Here is a 16,813-nt window from a genome sequence, read left to right as displayed (position 1 = left end):
ACCCATTATGGCCCTGTGGGTGATGGAGCCTATATCACCCACACACCCTACATTATGCAGCCTGCAATTCCTAATATAGCCCATGTAATACAGCCTGTATAACCCAACACAACCTGCGCCATGTGGTCTGCGAATGATTTGAATATGAATATTACATGGGCATGACTGCTAGTAAAGTGGATACAGGCAGAGTTTTAGGCAATAAATTGTATGTAAATTCCGAACTGCATTTTGCTGGTGCACACATTTCTCGGGAGTCTGGGGACGTCGGTGAGGCTTGGCTGTAAAGACCACGACCGTCCAATAGCCCGGCAACACTTGCCGGGCTTGCATAAAGAAAAGTCACTTGTGGGACTGTACCCCAACATTAGTCAGTGCCTTCGGGAGAGAGGAGAGAATTTGGGAAAGAGGAAAAAGAACTTGTGAAAAGGCGGCTTATAATCTTTATAAAGCTAGATTTTTTCTTTAACACTGATGATGGATTAATAGTTTGTAGAACTTGTAATCTAAAATCTCTGTGCAGGGGCTGGCCTTGTACCCTGAACTGGCAAGACTATGTACAGCAAAGGAAACCTCAACAGGTCTGTGTTGTTCCTGCCTCATTCATTGTCCGAACACAGTGAGAAGGCAGGGAGCCCTCATCCCTAACCCTCTGCCGGTCCCATGTCCTAACCAGCGACAAGGAGATGGGTGAGGACAGTGCAGAATAACTGATCTGCCATTTACTTATTATTTTAGTTTCAAAACAAATTCTCTCCACTCGTGTTGTAAACATGGCACAAAACAGCACACTGTTCCAATGTCCGGCTACTCCGTTGTTTTCCTAACTTTCTTTTTGCATCCTTGCATCCTTTGCGACTTATCGAACAAACTTCAGTTTTCTAAGCCTGGCCTCCTCTGCTGCCAAAACTGCCAATGTCGCCCTCTATAGTCCACTGCCAGGAAGTGCCAGGGCCACTTTAGCATGATTCTCCCTGCCATTCTTCCCTTCCCTCCCAGCCCCCAGGGAGCCACTCGGGAGTTCAGTGTAATTTCTCCAACTTGGTGCCACGATGCCAGCTGCTGCATTTTAAAGTGTAAGTTGTTTTCTCTCCACAAGGAGGTTTGCTCGCGCTGGACTACAGTTCCAGCACTGAGAAAGCAATTCTTCATGGAGAGTTGATGCTGGTCGATTCTCAAGGGCATTGTGGGGAGGCAAGGATCGAACTGCTTGATGCAGTCCTGACCTGATATCCCCACACAGTGCACTTTCCATCAGGGCTTACTGGACGGAGGTCAGGAACTAGAACCCTGACTAATTTATCCCTCTTCCCTGGAGGCTCCGAAGCCAATTGTAGCACCTTAGATGACATCGGCTTATTCAACATAGAGTGGGGGATTGACTCTCGGGGCTCAGTTCCACACAGAACAGTGCCGTTAACAATTGGGCACCTGGGGGACCATGTGGAGTAATGTACCTTTTAATGCACGAATGAATTGGACACTGGGGAAGGAGGAGGCGCTGTGTATAATTATAACTTCTGCCTCAGTATATCGAGCACAGGTCAGGCATTGGATATGGAATCTTCTGCTTTGTGTGGGTGGCCATTAGACATGGACAGTGTCTTCACCCACTAAGCCACTGAGAAAGCCAAGTACTAGGGTTATTGGTGAAAATTAGAAAGAAAGACAGACTTGTATTTAATAGCGCCTTTCACGACCATCGGACGTCTCAAAGCACTTTACAGCCAATGAACGTCCCTATTTAAAAAAGGGGCAGACAAAAAGCAGGAAACTATCGACCAGTTAGCCTAACAGCTGTGGTTGGAGTCCATTATTAAAGAAGCAGTAGCAGGACATTTGGTAAAGCAAAATTCGGTCAGGCAGAGTCAGCATGAATTTATGAAGGGAAAGTCATGTTTGACAAATTTGCTGGAGTTCTTTTGAGGATGTAACAAACAGGGTGTATAAAGGGGAACCAGTGGATGTGGTGTATGTTGACAAGGTGCCACATAAAAGGTTACTGCACAAGATAAAAAGACACCTGGGGTTGGGGGTAATATATTAGCATGGATAGAGGATTGGCTAACTAACCGAACAGAGAGTCGGGATAAATGGTTCATTCTCGGGTTGGCAACCAGTAATTAGTGGGGTGCCACAGGGATCAGTGCTGGGTCCCCAACTATTTACAATCTATATTAACTACTTGGAAGAAGGGACTGAGTGTAACGTAGCCAAGTTTGCTGATGATACAAAGATGGGAAGAAAAGCAATGTGTGAGGAGGATACAGAAAATCTGCAAAAGGACCTAGGCAGGCTAAGTGAGGGGCAGAAATTTGGCAGATGGAGTATAATGTGAGGTCATGCACTTTGGCAGAAAAAAATCAAAGAGCAAGTTATTATTTAAATGGAGAAAGATTGCAAAGTGCCGCAGTACAGCGGGACCTGGGGGTACTTGTGTATGAAGCACAAAAGGATAGTATGCAGGTACAGCAAGTGATCAGGAAGGCCAATGGTATCTTGGCCTTTATTGTAAAGGGGATGGAGTATAAAAGCAGGGAAGTCTTACTACAGCTATATAAGATATAGGTGAGGCCACACCTGGATACTGCGTGCAGTTTTGGTTTCCATATTTACGAAAGGATATATTTGCTTTGGAGGCAGTTCAGAGAAGGTTCATTAGGTTGATTCCGAGGGTGAGGGGGTTGACTTATGAGGAAAGGTTGAGTAGGTTGGGCCTCTACTCATTGGAATTCAGAAGACTGAGAGGTGATCTTATCAAAACGTATACGATTATGAGGGAGCTTGACAAGGTGGATGCAGAGAGGATGTTTCCACTGATGGGGGAGACTAGAACTAGAGGGTATGATCTTAGAATAAGGGGCCGCCCATTTAAAACTGAGATGAGGAGAAATTTCTTCTCCTGAGGTTTGTTAATCTGTGGAATTTGCTGCCTCAGAGAGGTGTGGAAGCTGGGACATTGAATAAATTTAAGACAGAAATAGACAGTTTCTTAAACGATAAGGGGATAAGGGGTTATGCGGAGCGGGTGGTGAAGTGGAGCTGAGTCCCGTGATCAGATCAGCTATGATCTTATTAAATGGCAGAGCAGGCTTGAGAGGCCGTATGGCATACTCCTGTTCCTATTTCTTATGTTCTTATGAGGTACTTTTGGAGTCCGGTCACTGATGTAGGAAACGCAGCAGCCAAATTGCGCAAAGCAAACTCCCACAAACAGCAATGTGATAATGAGCAGATAATCTCTTTTTTTGTTATGTTGATTGAGGAATAAATATTGGCCAGGACACCAGGGATAACTCCCCTGCTCTTCTTCAAAATAGTGCCATGGGATCTTTTACATCCACTTGAGAGAGCAGATGGGGCCTCAGTTTAACGTCTTATCCGAAGGACGGCACCTTCCACAGTGCAGTACTCCCTCAGCACTGCACTGGAGTGTCAGCTTAGATTTTTTTCGTGCTCAAGTCCCTGGAGTGGGATTTGAATCCACAACCTTCTGACTCGGAGACGAGAGTGCTGCCCACATCAGGTCTACATCACCTTATTTGGTTAATATATCTGTAATAGAATGACTTACTTCAGAGTATGGGCAAAGCCCTATAAAATTAATTCTTTGGTAATTTTCTTTCCTTGTAGAGGTCTACAAACGGCTAATCCATTCCATTTAATTCCACCAGGCCTTGCACATCCACGGGAAGCTGAAATTCCTGCACGGACAGAAAAAGTGTGTAAACGGAACCTTGCTGCCACCCCAGTTGGCTCTGTTTGCCGTCGCTATCCCGGTTCAGCTGCCAATGGTGATGGAGATCCGAACAACGAGCCTGATCTTCAGGACCAAGCACAAACTCGACTTCACACCCCTCTCGTGTGATGCAAAGTGAGTTTCACTGTGTTTGTCCTTTTTCCTCTCAGGCTCCAAAGTAATTTTATTAAAAAAAAAAACTTTTTTTTTTTGCTGCTTCATATATTTAAGCAACTAATCCCCCACAACTTTGTATATAGATGTGTACATCTTGTCCTTCTCTTCTGCTTTTCAGTTGGTTAATTTACGATAAAATCTGAGTGATAAAAGTATAGCGGGAGCCTCACGAACTCTAGGCTGCAGGCTTGCTTCCAGTATGTACTGTTAGCTGATCTGAGCTGGGGAGGTGATGAAAGAGGTACAATTCATCTCAGTAACCTGAAGTTAAGGAGGGGAAAAGAAGTATGGGTTCTCACATTACTGTCTAGTGTTGTGTGCCCCTCAGGCAAGATCAGGGCGAGGTCAGACCATGGTATTGCCTACCATGGCCAAATAATAATCGATGAAGAATAGTCACCTGGATGAGGTATCAGAGGGTGATCAAGGCCCATGGAACTGTATCCGAACAGGATCCGGCACCTTCAGGAGAAAAGGATGGGAAAATGGGAGAGGAAATTGGTGCAAAAAAAATACAAAGGGAGAGATGTCGGGGAATATATCTCTAACCAAACACATATCTGCAGCATAACTAAAGTCGCCTATTTCCACTTCCGTAGCATTGCCCGTCTCCGTTGTTGCCTCATGGAAGCCCTCATCCGTGCCTTTGTTACCTCCAGATTTGACTATTCCAATGCACTCCTGGCTGGCCTCCCCTGTTCTACCCTACGTAAACTAGAGGTGATCCAAAACTCAGCCGCCCATGTCCTAACTCGCACCAAGTCCTGTTCACCCATCAGCCCTGTGCTCGCTGACCTACATTGGCTTCTGGTTAAGCAATGCCTCAATTTCAAAATTCTCATCCTTGTTTTCAAATCCCTGCATGGCCTCGCCCCTCCCTATCTCTGTAATCTACTCCAGCCCCACAACCCCCCCCCCCCCCCCGAGATATCTGTGCTCCTCTAATTCTGCCCTCTTGAGCATCGCTGATTATAATCGCTCAACCATTGGTGGCCGTGCCTTTTGTTGCCTCAGCCCTAAACTCTGGAACTCCCTGCCTAAACCTCTCCGCCTCTCTACCTCTCTTTCCTCCCTTAAGACGCTCCTTAAAACCTACCTCTTTGATCAAGCTTTTGGTCACCTCCTTATGTGGCTTGGTGTCATTTTTCTTATAATATTCCTGTGAAGCGCCTTAAGACATTTTACTACAGTAAAGGTGTTTTAAAAATGCAAGTTGTTGTTGTTATAACATGCCTAATAAGCTGAAACAACCTTTGCTAGGTGGTCATTTTTCAATATTTGGTTAAGATGGTGAATATCAACAAGCAATTGAATCGTGGATAGTATCACACCAATTATAATTCTAATTCTAATCTCACTCGACAGGTTTTTTTGGCAGAATGAATTTATGACTATTTGGAAATAACAACTTGCATTTATATAGCACCTTTAGTGCAATAAAATGTCCCACAGCGCAAACCAAAAAAAATGACACCGAGCCAAAGAAGTGGACATTAGGACAGATGACGTGGTTCAAGAGGTAGATTTTAAGGTGCGTCTTAAAGGAGGAGAGAGAGAGGTAGAGAGGCAGAGGGGTTTGGGGAAGGAATTTCAGAGCTGATCTTGAGTCACCCGCTTAAAGAAAAGGAGTTTGGAGGGGAAAATGGGAAGTTTCATCCTATTGTGATGCACATTCCAACAGAATTGTATTTCCTTCATCGAATCCATTCATAAACTAAGCATCTGTTCTCCATATCTGCAATATGCAACAAAAGGCATTGAGCTTTCTGGACACTGGAGCTCCTGAACTCCACCAAAGCTGCCAGTGGGAGAGTGGCCCTTTGGCACAGCATCTTGATACTCAAGCAAGGTGTGCCACACGTTTTGGGGTGTAGCTTTGCACCTGCAATTCTAATCCATGCAGGGAAGAATTCTGCTGTTTGCTGTTAATCGTGAAATTGTAAACACTTGGTGGGTTCATAATCTTAATTGTCACTAAGTGGTCTCTCGGGTTTGGCAGCAAGTGTGAGGAGTCGGTCATCAACAATTTGGACTGGCCAAAGATGCCATTTGTGTTGGTCAACGCTCTGTCCAAATGCCAGCTGTCTGCTCATTGTCACTCTCCCATTCAGGGTTTCCTGTGCACAGTCCAACCAACTGAGCTTTCTAGGTTAAGGTGGTGAATATCAACAAGCAACTTTCATCATCATCATAGGCAGCCCCTCGAATGAGGATGACTTGCTTCCACACCAAAAGTGATGAGTTCACAGATGTTTCAATGAAGGACCCGATATTCCAGGGGTGAAAGATGCCTGTGTGTGGATTTTGTTTTAAAGAGTGTGGTGGCCGTTGCACATCAGCCACCACATGGGCTCGACAGAGCTTGGCCTTTATCCAGTGGCAAGGGTTAACCAGGATGACTGGAGACCCGTTCTGCTGCACGGGCCTAGTACGCACACATATCGCAATGTGGGCAGGTCTGTGCTACCCCTGGGCCCTCACCTCTTCTGGGCTAAAGCCCAGTATAGTATTATCGACATAGTATTATCTCAGTTAGAGCCTGTTCATTCACTTTCAGTCTAAAGCCCATATGACCCATGACCTGTCCATAGACAACTTCTCATTGCAGACACAGACCACTCCTTCTCACAACTTCAGTGTCTGATCACTCTGCCCACGATTCTCTGCATTGAACATAAGCATATAAGAAAATAAATAGGAGCAGGAGTAGACCATAAGGCCCCTCGAGCCTGCTCCGCCATTCAATAAGATCATGGCTGATCTTCGACCTCAACTCCACTTTCCTCCACTATCCCTGTATCCCTTGATTCTCCGAGAGTCCCAGAATATGTCTATCTCAGCTTTGAATATACTCAATGATTCAGCATCCACAGCCCTCTGGGGCAGAGAATTCCAAAGATTCACAACCCTCTGAGTGAAGAAATTCCTCCTCATCTGAGTCTTAAATGGCCTACCCCTCATCCTGAGACTGCCCCTAGTTCTAGACTCTACAGTCAGGGGAAACAACCTCTCCGCATCTACCCTTTCAATCCCTCTCAGAATCTTGCATCTTTCAATGTGATCACCTCTCCAGAGAGTATAAACCCAATCTACTCAATCACCCTTCATAGGATAACTCCCTCATCCCAGGAATCAATCTAATGAACCTTTGTTGCACTGCCCCGAAGACAAGAATATCCTTCCTTGGATAAGGATGCAAAAGCATCCAGCCTCTGAAGGGCCCTGCTCTCTGGCACAGAGAGATGTGGGGGACATGTTTTATATTCTTTTAATATGCCTTTTGTCCCCCAGTTCTTTCCATAGTCTGGAAGGAGGACTGAATAACAAATTACTGCAGAGCAGAAAAATCGTTCTTCTAAAGCCCCCGAACAGCAGAGCAGACTAACTTGAATGCACATGTGCAAGAGGCAGCCTGTGTACATCAGGGATTAACACGTTGAGAGTGCAGTCTGACGATACAGGGAACTGATGTACTTGATGCTGTGCCACCAGGGGGCAGAGCGTGCATTTACATTTGTGGTTCCCTCATACAGTCTTGGCTGGGACAGAGTAAGGTGGTTGTGGTCACGGCATTGTGTGCAGCACAAGGGAGAGAATATAAAGAAGGAAGATATTTCCAATAAAAATGAGCAATAAATATACATGGAGAAGCACACGATGATACAATTCGAATGGCAAAAGGTATTAATTTAAAATAAAAGTATTAATTTCCTGTCGCATTACTCAAAATTGATTCTAAAAATCCCCTCCCCTCCCCTCCCTCTTTCTTTGTCTGTCTGTGTCTCTCTCTCTCTCTCCCTCTCTCCCTCCCTCCCTCCGTTTTTCTATTCCTCTCTCTCTCCCTCCCTCCCTCTTTGTTTCTTTCTCTCTCTCTCCCTCCCTCCCTCTTTCTGTTTCTTTCTCTCTCTCTCTCTCTATCTCTCTCTCGCGCTCCCTCGCTCCCCCCACCCCGTACACTTTCTCTTGTCAGTTCTGTATCTGTGTTGTGTCCGACTCCAGCAGTGAACCCGCACCCTGACTGGTGCAAGTAATGCTGACTCACTGCTGGTATTATTGACCCAAGTATTCCCTGTTGGCAGACTCCGTTTCAATGCAAGTTGAACAAAACTGTGAGGCGTGGGTTCATGTTAGTGATTGCCCCATTTGGTGAAGCCCTGTGTGACCTACTCTGGCCCACGGGAGAGGTGAGGAGGGCTTTTCCTTCCCCCTCCTGCCCACTTTATCATCAGTGGGTGCGCACTGTGCGATGTGAACCTGCCGACCATTCCTTCAGCACACTGAGCACCTCTCGTGTATCAGAGCTCACTGGAATGTTGTTTCCTTTGTTTCACCACAGACCTTGGTGTAATTGAAGAATCTTGCTCTGCTCATATTACTGAAAGTGTACAATCTGACCCGAGAAAGGCAATTAGTAAGGCGGGCAGGCTGACCACATTTAATTGTGTATGTGGCGGGAGGGCGAACATCTCAGGCTAGAACTAGACAGTGAATGAAAGAGAACGACTTTCATTTAAATAGCGCCTTTCACGACCTCTGAATGTCCCGAAACATTTTACAGCCACTGAAGTAGTTTTGAAAGGTCATCACAACAATAAAACTGCCTTAATTTTCTACCTTTGCCTGTTACATGACCAGAAATGGAGAGTTCCTGAATATGCCCTATACCACTCTTAGACACCTGATAGAATGCATAAGAAAATAAGAAATCGGAGTAAGAGTAGGCCATTCAGCCCTTGGAGCCTGCTCCACCATTCAATGAGATCATCGCTGATCTACCACCTAAACAACACTTTTCTGCACTATCCCCATATCCCTTGGTTCCCTTAATATCCAAAATTCTCTTAATATCTTCCATGTTTGTTCTCGACATCGCTGGCACGGCCGGATTCATTGTCTGTCCCATGTTACCCTGAGAAAGTGGTGCTGGCCCTTGTTCTTGAACTGCTGCACTCCATGGATTTGGTCGCGGTATGATTTTCCTTCCGATAGCCTTGTCTCGCACTCACACTCTTAGCTTTGGTTTTCGCCAAGTTCTCTCCAAGATCACGCGGACTGAGATCATAAGAACGTAAGCTTCCTTGTATGGAGCATGAGCTCCCTTTGCCCTGACGCGCACCCCCCACTTACCCAAGTACAGAAAACTTAGCTTGACGTGAGCCTGTGCTTCGGGTCCTCCCAGTGTGCGCAGAGTACTGCCGGAGTTGAACCAATTAAACCTTGGTGCCAGGGCAGCACAGAGCACTGCTTGTCCATTGAGGACCACCCTCCCAGTTACAGCATTGGCTTGCAGAGTAAGAGTGAATTGAGTTGAAAGAATCCCACCTGTCAGTAAGGGGTTCGACCCTCCGGGCTCCAGCAGTGAGCCATTCCCTACAGTCTTGTGAACCAGGTGGTTCCAAGAATCAGCTGTTGTCCAACGTCTCACCTCGGAGCTAATGTCAGTGTGCGCCACCAGATTATTAGATCACGGGAAGGTTCACAAAGGGACCATGACCCCGGCCGCAGCTTCAACACTCTCCCAGCTGGTGTCACCAGACACTGATCAGAAGCCGAGGCCCTTACTGAGCTTCTGTCCCCTCACCAGCCCACCAATAATATCTGCAGCTACAAAAGTAATACTACAATTGTCTTTATCTTGGTCGCTCCGATATCTCGGTTTATTTTTGTTCTGTATGCAATAAAGGTACAAACTGAGTACTGTTTAACTGAACAAGGTACACCCTTGGCTCTGCTTTATTATGGCCCAAAGTGCCTGACTCTCAAAATGGCTGGCCTTTTATACCAGAGCAGCACCACGTGCGTGCTGCTCAGTGGTCTCCAACAATGACACCATCTGGTGGCTACAAGCAGCATGTATATACATGACAAATTTTATGTTCAATATGCTGTGGACAAGGAAAATTGGACAAAATTGTGCAATTCAATCTCTTAAAACATCGGTAAAACTCCCAGAACCCGCTGGGGCTTCATGTGTTGGGTCACCGTAGACAGTGCAGCCTGGGGACAAGTGGTCGTGGGTGCCACCTGCAATTCTCCAGTCTGGCCTCACTGGGGCCCCTGTGCCTGTCCCAGCCTGCTGCTCACACCGCTGCTGTCGTTCCCTTCTGATCGGATAAAGGAACTTCACCGAATGGAAATAAGCACTTCAGTAGCACAGGGAATCAATTTAAAGTTTGTTAAATTGCTCTCGGCACTGAGTGTGTTCTTGGCAAATTATGTTAACTTTTTTAACTCCCCAAGAGCTCTATCATTCCAGACCAATAGTGTAGTACAGCGGAATCGAGCTTCATAGAGCGGGGTTCAGATCAGAATGTGCCAGAGAATTAAACTCACTTCAGTCAGAAAGAATCAGCAACCACTTCAGCTTCGTAATCTATTTTGTGTTTCTCCCATTCGCTCCCATGTGCGCTCTTGCTCTCATTCCCGCCCCTCCCACCTCTTCACAAATACCGCCAGGTCACCCTGTTCTTGCACCCCCTTTAAAATTTACTGTGTGTGGCTTCTTATTCATCCGCCAAAATGTATCACCTAGCACTACTCTGCATTAAATTTCATCCCCCCGCCTTCTCCCCCCCCCCCCGCCTTCTCCACCCCCCCCCCGCCTTCTCCACCCCCCCCCCGCCTTCTCCACCCCCCCCGCCTTCTCCACACCCCCCCCCGCCTTCTCCACCCCCCCCCCCGCCTTCTCCTCCCCCCCCGCCTTCTCCTCCCCCCCCGCCTTCTCCCCCCCCCCCGCCTTCTCCCCCCCCCGCCTTCTCCCCCCCCCCCGCCTTCTCCCCCCCCCCCGCCTTCTCCCCCCCCCCGCCTTCTCCCCCCCCCCCCGCCTTCTCCCCCCCCCCTGCCTTCTTCCCCCCCCCCGCCTTCTCCCCCCCCCCCGCCTTCTCCCCCCCCCCCGCCTTCTCCCCCCCCCCCGCCTTCTCCCCCCCCCCGCCTTCTCCCCCCCCCCCGCCTTCTCCCCCCCCCGCCTTCTCCCCCCCCCGCCTTCTCCCCCCCCCGCCTTCTCCCCCCCCCCGCCTTCTCCCCCCCCCCGCCTTCTCCCCCCCCCCGCCTTCTCCCCCCCCCCGCCTTCTCCCCCCCCCCGCCTTCTCCCCCCCCCCCGCCTTCTCCCCCCCCCCCGCCTTCTCCCCCCCCCCGCCTTCTCCCCCCCCCCGCCTTCTCTCCCCCCCCCGCCTTCTCCCCCCCCCCGCCTTCTCCCCCCCCCCCCCGCCTTCTCCCCCCCCCCCGCCTTCTCCCCCCCCCCCGCCTTCTCCCCCCCCCCCCGCCTTCTCCCCCCCCCCCGCCTTCTCCCCCCCCCCCCGCCTTCTCCCCCCCCCCCCCGCCTTCTCCCCCCCCCGCCTTCTCCCCCCCCCCCGCCTTCTCCCCCCCCCGCCTTCTCCCCCCCCCCGCCTTCTCCCCCCCCCCCCGCCTTCTCCCCCCCCCGCCTCTCTTACCCCCTCCACTCGCGCCCTCTGTCTCTCACCCTGCCAACTGAACCCTCCACAGTGCACTGCATTATTGAACCATCCTCTAGATTGTGCTCCATTTCTCACCATTAGCTTCAATTAAATTAATCACAACAATTTCTTGGGCCAGACCCATTGATGCACCGTGGACTGAAATAATCCTTTTTCAGTGAGTACTTGCGCTGTGGACCAGACAGAATTAGGAGGTGAGCTGGACTTGGCCACCCCAGTGGCGAGGGTATAAAACCCTTCCTGGTTGTCACTGACCTGTGGAGATAATTATTCAGGCTGTTCCCATGTACAGAGTTGATGACTGGTGTGTACACTCGCATATGAGGATTCAGTCACTTCCTGTGACATTGGAACAGTCGGAGCAACCTACAGTGTATTATTAAAATATACATTCGCGTCTGTTGCAGCTCAACTTGTTTATGTTCCTAGGGATCCAACTCCATTGTGTTTGTCCCCAGTCTCTCTGGCTTGTGTATCATCAATGACCCCAGGTGGAGGAATGACCTGTTGGCAGCACTGTCAGTGCTACTATGAGCCGTGCATGTCCCTGCGCACTTGTCACCCACCCCCTTGGTTTCCCACTGCACTAAAGCCTCAACAGACCACAGTGTGCATTTTTAATTTATGCACAAAAACAATGCTGAAGTTTCCTTTTAAAGGTTCACGGGGTAAATACATTACCCAATACAGTACTGAGCCACGCAAACAGCAGAGTCCTGGATTCAATCCCTGGTCTGGGCCGAGGTTGCTGATCTCGGCTTGGGGTGGCAGCAGTGGCTCCACAGTCTTGGTGCCCTTGGGCTAGGAAGGGCAATAATCGGCCACAGCACCTGCTCCTATCCAGGGACTGCTGTTTCAGGTCCACACCTGTGGACATCAGCTTAGGATGGATGCCTTACACAGCCGAGTAGTTGCTCATTATTGACTCAAGTGACGAGCAAACTCTTGGGTAAGGTACCACCTGTGGGGCCACATGCCAGCCGTCATTTCGGTGCAAACATGGAAGAATTTCTTCTGCCTGGGGAGTGCATAATCATGTGAGGATCATTATAAAAGAGACTGGGAGATTCCCAAGAATTGAAAGGAGTAGGTTTTCAAATGGCACTTTTACACCACTAAGAGTGTTGTCCAAGCACACAAGCCTTCAGATTCTGTGCTTGCTCCACGCACCTGTATAAATGAGCAGCGCCTGTTCCATCGCACTTGTCTGTCCACACTGTGACATGCAGTCATGTAGCATGATGCGCGCAAACTCAGGCTTGAGTTTTATTTGTTAATTTGTCGGTTCTAGTGCTCCTTTAATAAGGGGACACTTGATTTATAGGTTCAACAAAATAGTTGCAGGCAGGCATAATCCAGGATCTCCATTTAGAAACTGGCCTCCAGCAAGAGCAGTGACTGATTGCAAGGCAGTCCAGAGGAATAGGCACCCCGAGGTCGGGGGTGTCTGCTGGTACTCTTCTCCCAGGATCTGCAATGTAACACAAAATGCCTGAATTTACTGTGCTTTTGATCTTATTTATGTAACTATACCGAATATGCTGACTGATGTGTCATTGCTGCAGAGATGTGCATTGTAGAATCCTGTAGGCAGCACAAATTGAAGTGCAGGGTAACCCTCTGGGAAAGGAGCTTTGAAATACAAGTATATTGGCAAATGTGACTGCTTGAAGTGCAATCCCTCCGATGTTAATGACGTGTGCATCTAAACATCGGAGAAAACACCAGGAATTTGTGAAACCGACAGGAAAGCCAAATTTTGAAATTAATGGCAGAAAGGTCAGCACTTGGACTGGGCTCAGTCCCATTAGGATGAGGGCATGAGATGTAAACTAGTCTATACCATCAGAAAATGAATTCATGTTGAGGGCCCTGATCTCGCCTATAGTTCAGAGATGGGCAGGACACTGGATCATTCAACAACAATGTGTGTAGGAAGAATGTTCCCGATATTGGGAAAGTCCAGAACCAGGGGTCACAGTTTAAGGGTAAGGGGTAAGCCATTTAGGACCGAGATGAGGAGAAACTTCTTCACTCAGAGAACTGTGAACCTGTGGAATTTTCTACCACAGAAAGTTGTTGAGGCCAGTTCATTGGATATATTCAAAAGGGAGTTAGATGTGGCCCTTACGGCTAAAGGGATCAAGGGGTATGGAGAGAAAGCAGGAATGGGTACTAAAGTTGCAAAATTGATCAGCCATGATCATATTGAATGGTGGTGCAGGCTCGAAGGGCCGAATGGCCCACTCCTGTACCTATTTTCTATGTGCACGCGTGCGCTGTGGGGGAACAAATACAGTCGTGCGTGCTCGCCTGAGGTTGTGGCTGGAGCAGAGTAGTTAGTCTTGCTCTGTATCTAATCATGGGACTGCTTGATACTGTTACTACACTGGTGTATGATGCATTAATACAACTGTCCACCATCTCCAGAACAGTTTTACCAAAATACTGTAACGTATAAAAGAAGACATTTCTCAACGTGTATCGCAGTAATTTTGTTTTGATAAGTCATCTGAAATGAATCTTTTACAGCCTGTTTTAAGGGTACATGGTGCAGCTCGAGTAGTATTTACACACCGTTTAAACAATAACTTGAATGTTAGTGGTGAGAGATATGATGTCATTACTTTTTGAAATGAATGTTCAACTTGTACGGAGTTATGCTAATTGGTTTTAATTTGTTTTATTCAGAGAAATGAATCCATGCATATATTTTGTTGAGTTACAGTACAGTTTGCCATACAGAACTTCATAGAATCATAGAATAGTACAGCACAGAAGGAGGCCATTCGGCCCATTGAGTCTGTGCCGGCTCTGTCGAAGAGCAATCCAGTTAGTCCCACTCCCCGCTCTTTCCCCATACCCCTGCAATTTTTCTCCTTCAATTATTTATCCAATTCCCTTTTGAAGGCCACTATTGAAACTATATCCACCGCCCTCTCGGGCAAATCCTAACCACTCTACGGGCCCAAGTTTCCACATGATTTGCGCCTGATTTTTAGGAGCAATTGGTGGAGAACGGACTATCTTAGAAATCGCAATTCTCCACATTTTTTTTTCTGCAGTTCTAGTCAGGTAGAACAGTTCCACTTTGGAACAGAATTTTTTCTTCAAAAGGGGGCGTGTCCGGCCACTGACGCCTGATTTGAAAGTTTCCAGAGTGAAAACGTACTCCAAACTAACTTAGAATGGAGCAAGTGAAGATTTTTGTAGAACTGAAAAAATCTGTTCTACACATTAAAAAAATCAGGCGCAGGTTACAAATTAGGCGTCCAGAACGATGTGGAGGGGGGGGGGGGGGGGGAGGGAAGGAAAGTCATTAAATTCTATAATAAATCCTTATTTATACTTGTACAATATTATACATAAATCCAACCTGAATAAACATTTATAAGCAAAGAAAAGATTAAATAAACCATCTTCCTACCTGTGTGAGAGTGCTTCAGGAAGTCTCGGGCCGGCCCCGTCCCCAGCACCAGATTTACAGATAGGTGGCGTTGGGTCGGGTCGGGGAGGTTCGGTTCGGGGGGGAGGTTCGTGGGGAAGAGAGAGAGAGAGAGAGAGATCGGGGAAGGTCAGGTCGGATCCAGGCGGGGGGGGCGGGGAGCGGGAGCAGGAGGTGGGGAGGGGGGGGGACGGAGCGGGAGTCGGAGCGCGGGTCGGGTCCAGTTGGGGGGGGGGGGGGCGAGCGGGAGCAGGAGCGCGGGTCGGGTTGGGGGGGGGAGCGGGAATCGGGTCGGGTCCGGAGGCAGGGGGGAGTGGGAGTGGGAATCGGGTCCAGTCGGGGGTGGGGGGGGGGGGGGGGGGAGCGGGAGTCGGATCGGGTCGGGTCCAGTCCGGGGGGTGGGGGGGGAAGCAGGTGTCGGGTCCGGTCCGGAGGCAGGGGTGGGGGAGAGCGGGTGTCGGGTCTGGTCGGGGTGTGGAGGGGGGGGAAGCAGGAGCTGGCCGTGGGAGGAGCCTTATTCACGCAGCCCCAGTGAGGCCATTCGGCCAGGGCTAGCCGCTGCGTGCTTCGGGCCCCTCCCACACAGTTTTGGGCGCCTGGAGCTTACTGCACTTGCGTGCCCACTGTAGCGCATGTGCAGAGGTCCCGGCACTGTTTTCAGCGCAGGGACCTGGCTCCGTCTCCCCACAGCTCATGCTGCGCTGCGCCGAGGGCCAGAGGACCTGCAGGGAGGTGGAGAATACGGAGGATTTTTTTAGGCGCACTTTGTGACGTGAAAAACGGGCATCCAGGTCGGGACTGCGCCGTTCTAGCCGCGTGTGGAAACTTGGGCCCAATGTGTTAAAGAAAAGTTTCCCCTCATGTTGCCTCTGGTTCTTTTGCCAATTGTCTTAATTCTGTGCCCTCGCGTTATCGACTCTTCAACTAGTTTCTCTTAATTTACTCTATCTAAATCCTTCATGATTTTAACCACCTCTATCAAATCTCCTCTTCGCCTTCTCTGCTCCAAGGAGAACAACCCCAGCTTCTCCAGTCTACCCACGTAACTGTAATCCCTCATCCCTGGAATCGTTCTAGTAAACCTCTTCTGCACTCTCTCTAAGGCCTTCACATCCTTCCTAAAGTGCGGCGCCTAGAATTGGACACAATACTCCAGCTGGGGCTGAACTAGTGTTTTATAGGGTTTGGCATAACTTCCTGGCTTTTATATTCTACGCCTCTGTTTATAAAGATCAGGATCCCATATGCTTCATTAATTGCTTTGTTAACCTGTCTTGCAACCTTCAAAGATTTGTGAACAAACACCCCAGGTCCCTCTGTTCTTGCAACCCCTTTGACATTGTACCATTTAATGTGTGTGGTTTCTCCTCACTCATCCTACCAAAATGTATCACCTCGCACTTCTCTGCATTGAATTTCATCTGCCACGTATCCGCTCATTCCACCAGCCCGTCTGTTTTCTTGAAGTCGATCACTACCTTCCTCACTGTTTGCTGCACTTCCAAGTTTTGTGTCGCCTGCAAATTTTGAAATTGTGCCCTGTACCACCAAGTCCAAGTCATTAATGTATATCAAAAACAGCAGTGGTCCTCGAACTGAACCTTGGTGAACGCAATTGTATACCTCCATCCAGTCCAAAAAAAACAGCCATTCACCACAACTCTCTGTTTTCTATCCCTTAGCCAGTTTTGTATTCATGCTACTGATCCTCTTTTCAGTGTTTCTAACAAGCCTTGTATGAGAATACACTGGCACATTGGGGTTGTTGGTACAGCTGAGCACACACTGCGAACAATATGCTTTTGGGGGTTGGGATAATTTGGTGGTGATCTGTGGTTTGGCCGAGCCAGGGCTGATATCAAGGAGCATGCCTACACAATGTGGCTCATTGCCCATTCAGGAGTCCAATCAAATTAAAGTACATTCTTATGTTATGCTAAATTCATTACCTTCTCTCTTCCTGCCCGCCTCCCCCTCCCCCCCCCCCCCCCCCCCCCA

The 16,813-nt window shown here is 48.6% G+C and overlaps 1 protein-coding gene across 1 annotated transcript in view; it reads left to right on the top strand.

Annotated features, from left to right (window-relative positions):
• Window positions 1–16,813, top strand: part of LOC139278047 (aryl hydrocarbon receptor-like) — a 97,447-nt gene that overhangs the window by 60,238 nt on the left and 20,396 nt on the right. The window contains exon 8 of the mRNA XM_070896713.1: window positions 3,675–3,874. Within this exon, the coding sequence (XP_070752814.1) occupies window positions 3,675–3,874 (200 nt within the window). The remainder of the gene's footprint in view (window positions 1–3,674; window positions 3,875–16,813) is intronic.

Source organism: Pristiophorus japonicus, chromosome 13, assembly GCF_044704955.1.
Source record: "Pristiophorus japonicus isolate sPriJap1 chromosome 13, sPriJap1.hap1, whole genome shotgun sequence".
Classification (NCBI taxonomy): domain Eukaryota; kingdom Metazoa; phylum Chordata; class Chondrichthyes; family Pristiophoridae; genus Pristiophorus; species Pristiophorus japonicus.
This window is presented reverse-complemented; position numbering and strand designations above follow the sequence as displayed.